Raw genomic sequence first — 14,137 nt, forward strand, 5'->3', positions numbered from 1 at the left:
ACACTCAACAGTGCCAGCAGATCTGTGACATTTGAACATGATAGAGTAAAGAAAGTTCTGGATCTTGAGTCAAAAAAGACCTGGCCCTTTTCTTGAGTTTGCCATTTACTAGCTGTGTGACCTTGAGCAAGCCACTGGACTGCTCTGAAAACTCAAGTGTCTAATCCAGTGGTTCTCAAACTTTTTGAAGTTGGGGTGCATTTAAAATCCTACAAATAAGTGTAGGAGCACTATATACAAATTTCTGAGAAATATGTTATAATAATTAAGTCAAATATTAAAAAAATATATATAAAGTCCAAGCGTGCTTTTATGGTAATTAAACCAAATAAATATGACAAAATTAAATTTATTTTGACATTAAAAAACATTTTTATGTTACATTTTTTGAGTTATGCTTTTTAGAATTCATAAAAAAGAGGCGTGCACGCGCGCGCGCACACACACACACACACACACACACACACATCGGACATGGTAAAGCACAGGGTGCTCTGGGGACCAATAGGGGGCACATAACCCAGACAGGAGCACACACATAGCTCAGCAGAAGATAGTGTTCATTTGGGAAGTTTGGGAATGGAAAGAGGTAGAATGGCAAGGAAAGGAAGCCAGGACTGCCTGGTACACAGCAAGGGCCAAATAAAAGTTAGCTCCCTTCAGCCTGTAGAGAGCACATGCCCCATGAGTCATATACACCATCTGGGAGAAGCAGCTTGCTTCGCATAAAACCTCCTGGGGCACTTGGGTTGTACAGCATTTTAAAGGCATCCAAGCTGAGACCATTTTCAAAGAAGTCCTGCCTCCAACATTCTGTACTAGAGTTCATCTCAGAGGACTTACCACTGCTGCATTCCCGTAGCACAGAGAGCCGTCCCCTTCATAGCCCTCTTGACAAACACAGCTCCAGATGCCAGAGGTAAACTCGCACGTTGCCTGATAAAATGAGGATGAAAAAAAGAAATGGCTGATTTCCTAACTAAAGAGTTAGATGAGTTACATCCACAAGATATTGGGCTCCATCTAAGGTGAGAACTGCAGATTTGGGATTGAAAGATGGTGGAAGTAACCTGCAGACCCTCCTCTGTCACAGTGAGAGGCTCCGGGCTGCACGTGCGACACAGCTCTTACTTAATCACCGTTGAGGTTTTTCCATTCCTGCCAGCTAGAGCAAGTAAAAACACAGGACACACTGCTAACCTGAATTTCAGACAAACAAATGTGCTTCAGTATAAGTCTGTCTCATGCAATATGTGGAGGCATACCTGTGCTGGAAAAAGACTCAGTGTGTATCTGCAATTGAGATTTAACTGGGAGTTCTATATTTTACCTGGCAATCATACGTTGGTTCTTTCAAGCTTTGGAATGGAATCAAAGTTACAGTAACTACTTCCATTCTGTTTAGAGACACCCTTCAGGAATAAGAGAGATTTTGCTCCCATTTCTACGCTCAGATAAGAAATAACTTAACTTTCTTCCTCAAGTCATTGTTTTAGTAAGTATAAAAGAAATCAAGAAACTCACCAGTGGGTGGCATTTCCCAGTTTGTTCCAAGCATGAAGTTATGGGTTCACATTCAATCCCATTGCCTCGGAAGCCTTTCTTGCACTCACACTCATTCTGTAATCCCAGGAACAGAGTTAAAGGGGGGCCTGGAAAACAACTGCCTTCCGTGTCATGCCCTTTCGTGGTGCTGACAAATGAACTATGGAAACCATAGCTGTTTGGCCTTCCTAGAGAACAATATTGATGTCTTTTGTTTGTTAAATTTCAGATTCCAGAGCCATTGGCTGTCCACATTCCACAATAAATTTCTCAATCTGATAGTTTCTTGGTGACTTCATTTTGAATTTATTATCCCAGAAGGGCCATATGGAGAGTCTCAGAGAACTTAGACTGTAAAGAGCATCACATTGGAAAAATTGAACCTACCATCTAAGAGGGAAAGATGATGTGAGCCATGAGGCATCCACTTGGTGGAGATCCATGCCCAGGCCCCCTGCAAGGCTAGAAGGCACTTTATGTAATTTAAGATATGCATTGCCTCTGAGCAGGTGAATTCAGAGTAAGGTGCCACTTCTACATGAACAACCAGTACCTCAGATTGTGACCTTATTTGGAAATAGGTTTGTTATTATGTAATTAGTTCAGTTAAAATGAGGTCAGACCGGAGTAGGGTCAGTCCCTAATCCAACATGACTGGTGTCCTCATGAAAAAGGAGAGATTTGTACACAGACATGCACAAAGGGAGAAAGACATGTGGACATGAAGACAGAGACCATGGTGACACATGTATAAGCCAAGGAACACCAAAGATGGCCAGCAAACCACCAGAGCTGGGAGAGAGGCATGGGACAGTTTTACTTTGTGGCCCTTACAAGGAACCAAACTTGCTGATACCTTGACCTTGAACTTCTAGCCTTCAGACATGTGATTCAGTACAGTTTTGTTGTTCAATGCCACCCACTTAGTGACACTTTGTTATGGTAGCCTTAGAAAACTAACACAGATACTGAGAATTTTTCTTTCTTTCTCAAATACAACCTGGCAACTCAGGTGAGTCAACAATTCAATTGTTTGCCAAATGCTTGGCGAGACAAATGACTGCAGTGAGCTCTTCTATGGTTAGTACTTGTCCATGGCTGCAATCCTAGTACTGTTGTCATCACCTCTCCTGGACTGGATTAATTCCTAGACAGTAGCTTTTTCTGCCTCAGTCTCCCTTAAGTGAGGCTAAGTGAAAGTGATCAACAAACTGTAGTCTACAGAAATAGGAAATGTGGTCAAGGGTGGTGACTAAGAAGGCAGCTCTGGAGTTGGACTGTTTGGCTGTGAATCTCACGCTGTGATTTATCTTCTGTGTGATGTGAGCAAAGTATTCATCCTCTCTGTGCATCTGTTATAAGATGGACTAATAATAGTACCTATGTGGCAACAAAAGCAAGATAAACAAGTGTGACAACATCAAACTAAAAACTTTCTACACAGCAAAGGAAACTATCAACAAAATGAAAAAGCAACCTACTAAATAGAAAGAAATATTTGCAAATCATTTCTGATAAGGGATTAATATAAAAAGTATAAAGAACTCACACAACTCCATAGCAAAAACACTGAGCAATCTGAATAGATATTTTTTCAAAGAAGACACAGAGATAGCCAACAGGCACATCTAAAGATGTTCAACAACACTAATCATCAGGAAAATGCAAATCAAAACCACAGTGATAGATTACCCCACACCAGTTAGAATGGCTATCATTAAAAAGACATGAAATAATAAGTGTTGGTGAGGATGAGCTCTGCTGATGAGAATGTAAACTGGGGCAGCCACTATGAAAAACAGTATGGAAGATATAAAAAATTAGAACTATATGATACAGCAATTCCACTTCTGGGTATTTATCTGAAGAAAACAAAACACTAACTTGAAAAGTTATGTGCATGCTCATGTTCACTGCAGTTTTATTTACAATTGTCAAGATATTGAAACAACCTAAGTGTCCACTGACAGATGTATGAATAAAAAAAATGTGATACCACATACACACACAGACATGCACACAATGGAATATTATTCAACCATAAAAAGAAATGAAATCTTGCCATTTGTGACAACATGGATAAACCTTGAGGGCATTATGCTAAATGAAATGAGATAAAGAAAGACAAATAAGATTCTATGCAACAGAATTGAATGACAAGATAACCTGGACATGTTTTCTTTGAATATATGTACCCTGATTTATTGATGTCACCCCATTAAAATAAAAATTTATTTATTAATAAAAAAAAAAGAAAGACAAATAAGATTCTGTATTCCAAGATGGTGATGGAGTACGTGGACATTCCAACTGCTGCTACCTCCCAGCACCAAACTGGATTACAACTTAATTTAAGAACAATAATCTTGAAAAAACAACTTTGGATTAAATGAAGAGGAGTCTATAACCAAGGATCACAGAAGAAGCCACACTGAGACTGGTAGGACGGGCGGAGATGTGAAAAGGGCTGCCTTGCTTCCATGTGCGAGTGGTGGCTGAGGATCTGGAGGGACTCTCACTGTGGGAGGTTCACCCTGAGAGGGGAGGGACCTAAGCCCCAGGCCCAGAGCCCCAGCCTAGAGCCAAATATAATATACCAAAGTATAAATAAAAAGATAGATTTAACTATAGTAAGTTGTTTTATAAAGATTTATTCTGCCAAACTAAGCGAAAATCCAACATAAAGTACTTGGTAAGTAATTATTATTATGTGCTTTAACTTGTTGTAACTCTGCTTTATAAATTTTATAAAGTAAAGTTACTTCCCTACTTTATAAATCACCATTGCTATGGAACCGGTGGGTGGTTAGAAAATTTTACTACTAACAGAGATACAAAAGTGGGCAGTAGGTATAAAAAGGTTGACTACCCCTGCTCTAGACTCTACCAGAAGTTTTTTTTTTGTTTGTTTGTTTTTCTGTGGCCAAGCCCAATAAGCAGCCAGCAGACAGAGGCTGCAGGAGGCAGTACTCAGGGAACTTTGGCCTTTTAAGCAGACCTTTTTCCAGGCCCAGTGTGGGTAAAAGCCAGCCTAGGTGTGAAGTTTGGTATTTCCATGTGCACCTGAGTTCAGTAGAGGCAGCCACAACCTCTGGATTGCTTGTAGCTCCAAGAAGGTTGCTGAAGGCCAGTCATGGGCAGTGTCTCCCAATGACTGGGTTTGTGCTGGGTTCCCTCCAGGGAAGCCCAGGAATGGCACACCCAGTGTGGCCAGCTGCAGAAAGCATCAGTTCAGGACCTAACAACCCTTGCTATTGGGGTATTCTAAGGAAGGGCTGCTCATACCTGGACCAGCTGAGGTAAGTTCTGCTTAATGTGATCAGCATTTGCACAGTGGCTCAAGTGCATTGGATAAGGTGAAACTTCACAGTCAGCCAGCCAGGTGCTGGATATTCTGTCCTGTCCTGTTGGGCTAGATTCCACACGGGGAAGGGAGAGAGGCTTGGAACATGGACATTTAAAGTATGGGTCCCTGTGAGCCTATTGTTGGGTCTGGTCAAGGGGCTTAGCCACCTTTGGAAGAGGCACAGTCAGCCGCAGGAGAGGACTCTCTCAGTCTTCCTCCCTGAAACCAGGGTCTCACCAGATGAAAGAACTTCTGCAGAGGGGACTGTCGGCCACACTCAATTTGAACCTGCTGCTCACCTTGTTGGGGAGAAAAAAAATTTGAATATCTAGCAGTGGCTAAAGGATTACGCTCTGGAGTAGGGGCCACATTCCCCATACTGAGCTCTTGACCAAGAGACCCCTGAAGTAGGGGGGTCCCACTAATGTTGTATTCTCAGCATCAGCTGCCCTAACCCACCAAACTTGCAACTTGTAGAGGGATTGGTTGGGTAAGGCCAGTCTGAGCCCACACTACAGTCTTTCTACAGAAGACTCTGTGGGAAGACCAGGCAAGAGAAGGTAGAGGAGCTGAAAAGTAAAGGCAAATCTTATAGAGCTTGGGGCTTTTATGGACCTGCTGTCATCTTTAAGCAGGAGGAAGTTGATCCTTATACACAGGTTGGCCCCACCCACACTACCCAGGCCAAAAAAAAAAATGCAGACACAAACAGTGAACAGAGCAGTAGCTACCAACAGGTAGCCCATGGCAGATTACAAACAATGGCTGATGACAACCTAAGAAGACCTAGAACCAACACAACCAGATGTGGGTGGCAGACAGCACCAACCCTAGACTTAGCTAACTACATAAGCAGCACATATAAAGGAGGAGTCCAGGAGGCACCAGACACTGTGTAGAATAAATACACCCAACAGGACAGAAACTGTACAGTGTCTAATACACATCATCGAGGTTGACGCTTAAAGCCAGCCAACCTGAAGGGATAATCATACTCATGAAAGGACCACCTGCATTCAATACTCACATACAACAGGAGAAAAAATACTACCCCCAAGAAGCATTCCTAGAGCAAGGAAATCAGCTGACCTGGAGGTCAGTACCACTGAGCCCACCTTCCTCATAAAGACACCACAACAAATTTCAAAGTCAGACAGTGATACCTAATGCACAGAAAAAATGGGAGACAAAGAAATATGACCCAAATGAATCAACAAGAGAAATTCCCAGAAAAAAACTAAATAAAATGGTAGTAATCAAACTACCAGACACAGATTTAAAATAATGATTTTTAGGATGCTCAAGGATCTTAGAGCACCAATAGATGGTCATAATGAGAACCTAAATAAAGAGATAGCAAGCATCAAAAATGACATTGAATCATAAAAAAGAACCAGTCAGAAATAACAAATACAATATCAGAAATTAAGACTATACTAGAAGGAATCAACAGCAGGCTGGATGAAGCAGAGGACTGAATCAGCAATTTAGAGGACAAGATAAATGAAAAAACAGAAGCAGAACAGCAAAAAGAAAAGAGACTCAAAAAGACTGAGGAAACTCTAAGAGAGCTCTGTGACAACATGAAGAGAAACAACATCCACATCATAGGGGTTCCTGAAGGAGAAGAGAAAGAATAAAGGATAGAGAACCTGTCTGAAGAAATCATAACAGAATATTTCCCTAAATTAATGAAGAAAAAAGTCACACAAGTTTAAGAAGCACAGAGAATCCCATTAAAGACGAACCCAAGGAGGTCTACACCAAGATACATCATAATTAAAGTCCCAAAGTTAAGAGATAAAGAAATACTAAAAGCCACAAGAGAAAAGCAGACAATTACTTACAGAGGAGCCACCATAGGATGACAACTGGCTTCTCAAAAGAAACACTTGAAACAAGAAGGTATTGGCAAGAAATATTCAAAGTAATGCAGAACAAGAGCCTACAACCAAGACTACTTTATTCAGTAAGGCTATCATTCAAAATTGAAAAAGAAATAAAAAGCTTCCCAGACAGAAAAAGATTCAAGGAATTTATTACAACCAATCCAGTACTGCAAGAAATGTTAAGGGGCCTTCTATAAAAAGACCAAGAGAAAAAAAAATTGAAAGAAAGAGGATTGTAGATTTAAAGAATAAAATGGCAATAAATAAGTACATATCAATAATAACCTTAAATGTAAATGGATTAAATGTTCCCGTCAAAAACACAGGGTAGCAGCATGGATAAGAAAACAGGACCCATACATATGCTGTTTACAAGAGACCCACCTCAGAACAAAAGATACACATAGACTGAAAGTGAAGGGATGGAAAAAAGTATTTCATGCAAATGGAAATGAAAGAACAGCTGGGGTAGTAATACTTATATCTGACAAAATAGCCTTTAAAACAAAGGCTATAGTAAGGGATAATAAGGTCACTACATAATGATAAAGGGAGCGATCCAACAGGAAGATATAACCATTGTAAATATTTATGCACCTAATATAAAAGCACCTAAATATATAAAGCAGATTTTGATGTCCATAAAGGGCAAGATTGACAACAATACTATAATAGTAGGGGATTTTAATACCCCACTAACAATAATGAATAAATCTTCCAGAAAGAAAATTAACAAAGAAACAGTGGCCTTAAATGACACACTAGATCAACTGGATTTAACTGATATCTTCAGAACCTTTCACCCTAAGGCAGTAGAATATATAATGGTCCCTTGTCTATTGTGGGGGTTAGGTTCTAGACCCCCCCTCCGTGATAGGCAAAAAGCCATAAAGCAGCGACCTTATATTTATTTTATTATTTATATATATTTTAAGGCTCTATAAACCCTCCCCATACTTTACCATCCTATCCCACACTGTTATTAACTTTTCCCACACTTATCTTGCTTATTTTACTGCAAAAATAATTAAAATAATAAATATATAAAAATACCTATATACTGCAAAATCCCACAATATAGTAAAAAATTTATGATACAAAATTAGATATATACAATTTAAAAATCTGCGATATAGTGAGACTGCGAAAAGTGAACCACGATATCATGAGAGATGACTGACTGTACATTCTTTTCAAGTGCTCATGGTACAGTCTTTAGGATAGACCACATGTTAGGATACAACAAATTTCAATAAATTTAAGAAGATTAAAATCATATGAAGCATCTTCTCTGATCACAATGACATGAAACTAGAAATCAACTATAATAGAAAAACTGAAAGACATTCAAACACTTGGAGGCTAAATAGCATGTTACTAAATAACAAATGGGTTAACAATGAGAACAAGGAAGAAATAAAAAATTTTCTTGAAATAAATGAAAATGACGTAAAACAACTCAAAATCTATGGGACACAGCAAATGCTAAAGTTCATAGCATTACAGGTGTACCTTAAGAAGCAAGAAAAAGCTCAAATAAACAACTTAACCCTGCATCTAAAAGAAATAGGGAAAGAACAACAAATAAATCCCAGAGGAAGTAGAAAGAAGGAAATAATAGAGATCAGAGCAGAAATAATGACATAGAGGATAAAAAACAATACCAAAGATCAATGAAAACAAGAGCTCGTTCTTTGAAAAGGTAAACAAGATTGGCAAACCTTTAACCAGACAATCAAGGAAAAAAGAGAGAGAACTCAAAATAAATCAAATTAGAAATGAAAATGGAGAAGTAACAACTGACACTGCAAAAATACAAAGGATTGTAAGAAAATACTATGAGGATCTACATGTCAAAAAATTGGACAACCTAGGTGAAATGTATACATTTCTAGAAACATACAGTCTTCCAAAACTCAATCTGGAAGAATCAGAACACCTAAACAGACTGATTACAACAATGAAATTGAAACAGTTATCAAAAAACTCCCAGCAAACAAAAGTCCTGGACTGGATGGCTTTACAGGCAAATTTTACCAAACATTCAAAGAAGAACTAACACCTATCCTTCTCAAGCTATTTCAAAGAATTCAAGAGGAGGGAAGACTTCCAAACTCCTTTTATGGGACAAACATTATCCTCATTCCAAAACCAGGTAAAGATATTACAAAGAAAAAAACTATAGGTCAATATTCCTGATGAACATAGATGCTAAAATTCTCAACAAAATATTAGCAAAGCAGTTCCAGCAATACATCAAAAAGATCATACATCATGATCAAATGGAATTTATTCTGGGGAGGCAAGGCTGGTATAACATTTTCAAATCAATAAATGTGATTCATCACATAAACAAAAGGAAGGATAAAAATCACATGATTATATCATAGATGCAGAAAAAGCATTTGATAAATCCAGCACCCATTTATGATCAAAACTCTGAGCAAAGTGGCAATACAGAGAAAATACTTCAACATGATAAAGGCCATCTATGACAAACCGACAGCCAACACTATCCTCAATGGGCAAAATTAAAAGTAGTCCCTTTAAGATCAGAAACAAGGCAGGAGTGCCCCTTAGACCACTCTTATTAATATAGTTATGGAAGTCCTAGCCACAGCAATCAGATAAGAAGAAGAAATAAAAGACATCCAAATTGGAAAAGAAGTAAAACTATCATTATTTGCTGATGACATTATACTGTACACAGAAAACCCTAAAGTCTCAGTTAAAAAACTACTAGACCTGATAAATGAATTCAGCAAGGAGGGAGGATATAAAATTAATACTCAGAAATCAGTGGAATTTTTTATACACCAATAATAAACTGTCAGAAAGAGAAATTAAGGAAACAATCCCTTTCACTATTGCAACAAAAAAATAAGAAACCTAGGAGTAAATTTAATCAAGGAGGTAAAAGACTTTTATATACTCAGAAAATTATAAGACATTAAAAGAAGAAATCAAGGAAGATACAAACAAGTGGAAGCATATACCATGTTCATGGATAGGAAGAATGAACATCATTAAAATGTCTATACTACCCACAGCAATCTATAGATTCAATGTAATTCCTATTAAAGTACCAATTACATCCTTCAAAGATATAGAACAAATATTTCAAAAATATATATAGAACCAAAAGAGAACACAAATAGCCTCAGCAATCTTGAAAAAGAAGAATAAAGTGGGAGGTATTACATTTCTTGATATCAAGTTATACTACAAGGCCACTGTACTCAAAACAGCTTGGTACTGGCATAAGAACAGGCATATTGATCTATGGAACAGAACAGAGAACCTAGAAATAAACCCATGCTTTTATGATCAATTGATAATTGACAAAGGAGGTAAGAGCATACAATGGAGTAAAGACAGTCTCTTTAAAAATCGTTTTGGAAAATTGGACAGGTACATGCAAAAAAGTAAAACTAGACCACCAACTTACACCATTCACAAAAATAACCTCGAAATGGACAAAAGACTTAAATGTAAGTCGTGAAACCGTAAACACCTTGCAAGAAGACATAGGCAGTAAACTCTCTGATATCTCTTGTAGCAATATTTTTGCTGATTTATCGCCACAGGCAAGTGAAATAAAGGATAAAATAAACAAATGGGACTATATGAAACTAAAAGGCCTTTTTGCAACAAAAGACAACATTAACAAAATAAAAAGACAGCCCATGCAATGGGAGAACATATTCGTCAATACATCTGGTAAGGGGTTAATACCCACAATGTATAAAGAACTTCTAAAATTCAACATCAGAAAGGTAAACAATCCAATTAAAAATGTGCAGAGGAACTGAATACACACTTCTCCATAGAGGACATACAGATGACTAATAGGCATATGAAAAAAATGTTCAGTGACTAGTGAGTCATCAGAGAAATGCAAATTAAAACCACAATGAGATTCGACCTCACATGCCAGAATGGTGCTCATTAACAAATCAACACACAATCAGTGCTGGGGAGGGTGTGGAGAAAAGGGAACCCTCCTGCACTGCTGGTGGGAATGCAGACTGGTGCAGCCTCTGTGGAGAACTGTATGGAGTTTCCTCAAAAAATTAAAAATGGAACTGCCTTTTGACCCAGCTATTCCACTTTTAGGAATATATCCTAAGAGTACCAAATCACTGATTCAAAAAATGATACTCACCCCCATGTTTATTGCAGCATTGTTAACAGTAGCCAAGATCTGGATACAGCCCAAGTGTTCATCAGTGGACAAGTGGATTAAAAAGCAGTGGTACATATACACAATAAAATACTACATGGCCATGAAAAAGAAGATCTTAACTTTTGCGATGACATGGATGGACCTGGAGATCATTATGCTAAGTGAAATAAGCCAGGCAGAGAAGGACAAATATCACATGATTTCACTTATATGTGGAATTTAATGAACAAAGTAAACTGAGGAACAGAATAGAGGCAGAGGTGGGGTCACAGGGAGCAGAGAAACAGCTGTCAGAGGGAAGGGGGAGGAGGGGATGGAATTAGAGAAGGCAAAGGCATTAGTGAAATTATATATACATAACATTAGATACAGATAACAAAACAGCAAATCCCAGAGGTAAGGGGAGAGGGAGTTAAGGGGAGGGGGACAAAGGAGGTGTAATGGGGGACATGTGGTTGGGGGGGTGAGGGTGTTATATTGAGTGGGACACTTGAATCCATGATAACACAATTAATTAAAATTAATTAAAAAATAATAACCATTCTAAAAAAAAGACAAATACTGTATGATATACTTATATGTGAAATCTTAAAACAAACAAACAAACAAACAAACAAACCACTCAAAACCGAGTTTGTGGAAACAGGGAACGGATTGGTCATTTCCAGAGGCACTTCTACATCTAGAAAAAACACAAACATTGCAGGGACCCTGTTTCCTCTGCCCTCTGCCCCAGAACACCTACCTGCCCGGGGCCCACATGCAGACAGGTTGCATTGTCATGGCAGCCACCAGCGCTGGGCAACAGGCAGTTGTTGATCTCTGAGCAATCTCTTCCATCCCCGGTCCATCCCTGCTGGCACACGCAGGTGTGGGTCCCCACGCCAGTTTTGATGCATTCTGCCTGCATGAGGATAGGGGGAACAAAACTTCAGAAACCTCAGTCCAGCTACATGATTCTGAAAGCAAAAAAGGATTTTCAGAGGTGCATTCTAGAAACGCACATTTGCATGGAGTTTAGTGGGAATGATTAAAGCACACATTTGCCTTGACATCCATGGAAGTGATGAGATAGTTTGAAGAGCACAACTGGTTGGAACTGGCCAGCTAACGGCCACCACTACCATCACTTTCATTTTATTGAGGCAGAAACTCTTCTTAATATTTTGTAGGTGTGAGCCACTATCTTGAGGAAGGTATTGTCATAGCAAGTAAGAAAACTGAGGCTTGGAGGAACTTGTCCACAGTCACATAGGTACAAAGAGGCATAAAGCCAGGTCTATATGATGCCGAAGCCCAAGCTCCAAATCACTGTACTTTTTCTTAGGACGACCACACCAGGAGGTCAAAGGACATGGGGAGAGGGGGAGAGGTGCAAGGCAAGTTGTTGAGACGAGGCTGTCTGAATGGGTGGGACTAGCCCAAGGGCAGTCTCATGGGCTGGGGCAAGGTGTTTGTGTCTGATTTCTTCCTTCGAGCCCGAGGGAGTTACTGAGGGGTTTTCAGCATGGGAGAAAATATGATCTGGCCGACTTCAAGCCACTCTGGTTGTGGGTGAACAGTGAATGTACTGTGGGTAGCTAAGAGAGGCTGCAGGGAGACCAGTTACTAAACTGTGGGTGAGTGATGAAGGTGACAAGAGCCACATGGTAGCGGCAGTGTTCAAAAGGTATTAGTGAAAGCAATGCTGGGGTTGGCTACACCCTGACAATAACAGAACTTAGGGCAAGTCTCTTAATGTCCCCAAGCTTCAGTTTCCTAATTAGTAAGATGGGGATAACAAAATCTTCTTCATTGGGTTGGTGGGAGGAGCCAGTAAGATTGCACACAGTAAAGTTGCTTGGAAGCTGTAGCATCTGAATCAAGAGTCTAATACCGATGATCTCAATGTCTGACTCTCAGGCTGTGTCTTTAAGAGCCCAAAGCCCCTGCCCATGTGGTTTTGGGAAGTGGAACCTCACAGAAGGTACCCAACCTGTCTTTAAAATGCAATGTTCAAACAGACGTGCTTCATGCGATGAGAAGCCATCAGATCCTGCTTTTTGGAAGGCCTTCCCTCAGGATTTCCTTAAAAACAGGCACTTTAGAAATAAAAAACCCAAAACTCACATTGCGGCTGCAGCCTCCTGGGGTTAATCCCACACAAGGGTCCATCTCTGAGCAGAGGCTTCCATCCCCTTCATATCCGGCTTTGCAAACGCAGCTGCCCAGAAGAGGAGGGCACAGAATCAGCCCCAGGAATATAAGCACCAACCACCCAGAAGATGGCCCACCATCCAGGGGTTTGGGGCTTGACCTGGGTGCACCAAGGTGGTCATGGGTACTTTCCGGGGTCTGCAGTCAGACAGACCCAGGGGGGGAAGCAGGCCCTACCTCTCAGCAGTCATGTGACCCTGGGCGAGTCCCTTCACCTCTGGGAAACTTTGTTTCCTCATCTGGAAAATGGGTCTAATCACACTGCTCCCCTCTTAGGGTGAAGGTTAAGTGAGCTAATGCACAAGGAGCGTTTAGCAGGGCACCTGCATCTATGAGGCTCAACAGCTGGCAGATTTTCTGCCCATCCTGGGCTGGAATTTGCCTCTTTATAATTCTAGTTATTATCTCTGGTTTAGGAGGCAACAACTCTACCCTCTCTTCTATGTGAAAATGACAGTCATGTGAGACCTCCCCTCTCCTCCTTTTCTAGTCCCTCAGGTTCCTCCTCCCCCAAACACAACATTCTCAGGTGCCTCATTTGTGAGTTGAAATAGTTTCCTGACCCCTGAGTCTCTCAGACACTCCTCTCAAAATGTTCTACCATGATTCTCTCACTATTAAACACAGGGCTGTTGGTTCAACCAATATTCATCGAGGGTCCTATTATGAGTGCTGGGACACCATGCGGTTCTGTCATACTCCCATGTTCCTATTGCAAATTGTGTGCTTCACAAAAAATAAAAATAATATATATATATATATATATATTATTTTTTTTTTGTATTTTTTCTGAAGCTGGAAACGGGGAGAGACAGTCAGACAGACTCCCGCATGCGCCCGACCGGGATCCACCCGGCACGCCCACCAGGGGCGACGCTCTGCCCACCAGGGGGCGATGCTCTGCCCCTCTGGGGCGTCGCTCTGCTGCAACCAGAGCCACTCTAGCGCCTGGGGCAGAGGCCAAAGAGCCATCCC

At 40.2% G+C, this 14,137-nt stretch overlaps 1 protein-coding gene across 1 annotated transcript in view; it reads right to left on the reverse strand.

The window, feature by feature from the left end:
* The window catches only part of STAB2 (stabilin 2), a 170,115-nt gene that overhangs the window by 79,772 nt on the left and 76,206 nt on the right, over positions 1-14,137 (reverse strand). Inside the window, exons 24-27 of the mRNA XM_066356444.1 lie at positions 13,076-13,169; positions 11,712-11,870; positions 1,525-1,620; positions 844-936 (exon numbers count right to left, since the gene is read on the reverse strand). Coding sequence (XP_066212541.1) covers positions 844-936; positions 1,525-1,620; positions 11,712-11,870; positions 13,076-13,169 — 442 coding nt within the window. The remainder of the gene's footprint in view (positions 1-843; positions 937-1,524; positions 1,621-11,711; positions 11,871-13,075; positions 13,170-14,137) is intronic.

This window comes from Saccopteryx leptura, chromosome 1, assembly GCF_036850995.1.
Source record: "Saccopteryx leptura isolate mSacLep1 chromosome 1, mSacLep1_pri_phased_curated, whole genome shotgun sequence".
Lineage (NCBI taxonomy): Eukaryota > Metazoa > Chordata > Mammalia > Chiroptera > Emballonuridae > Saccopteryx > Saccopteryx leptura.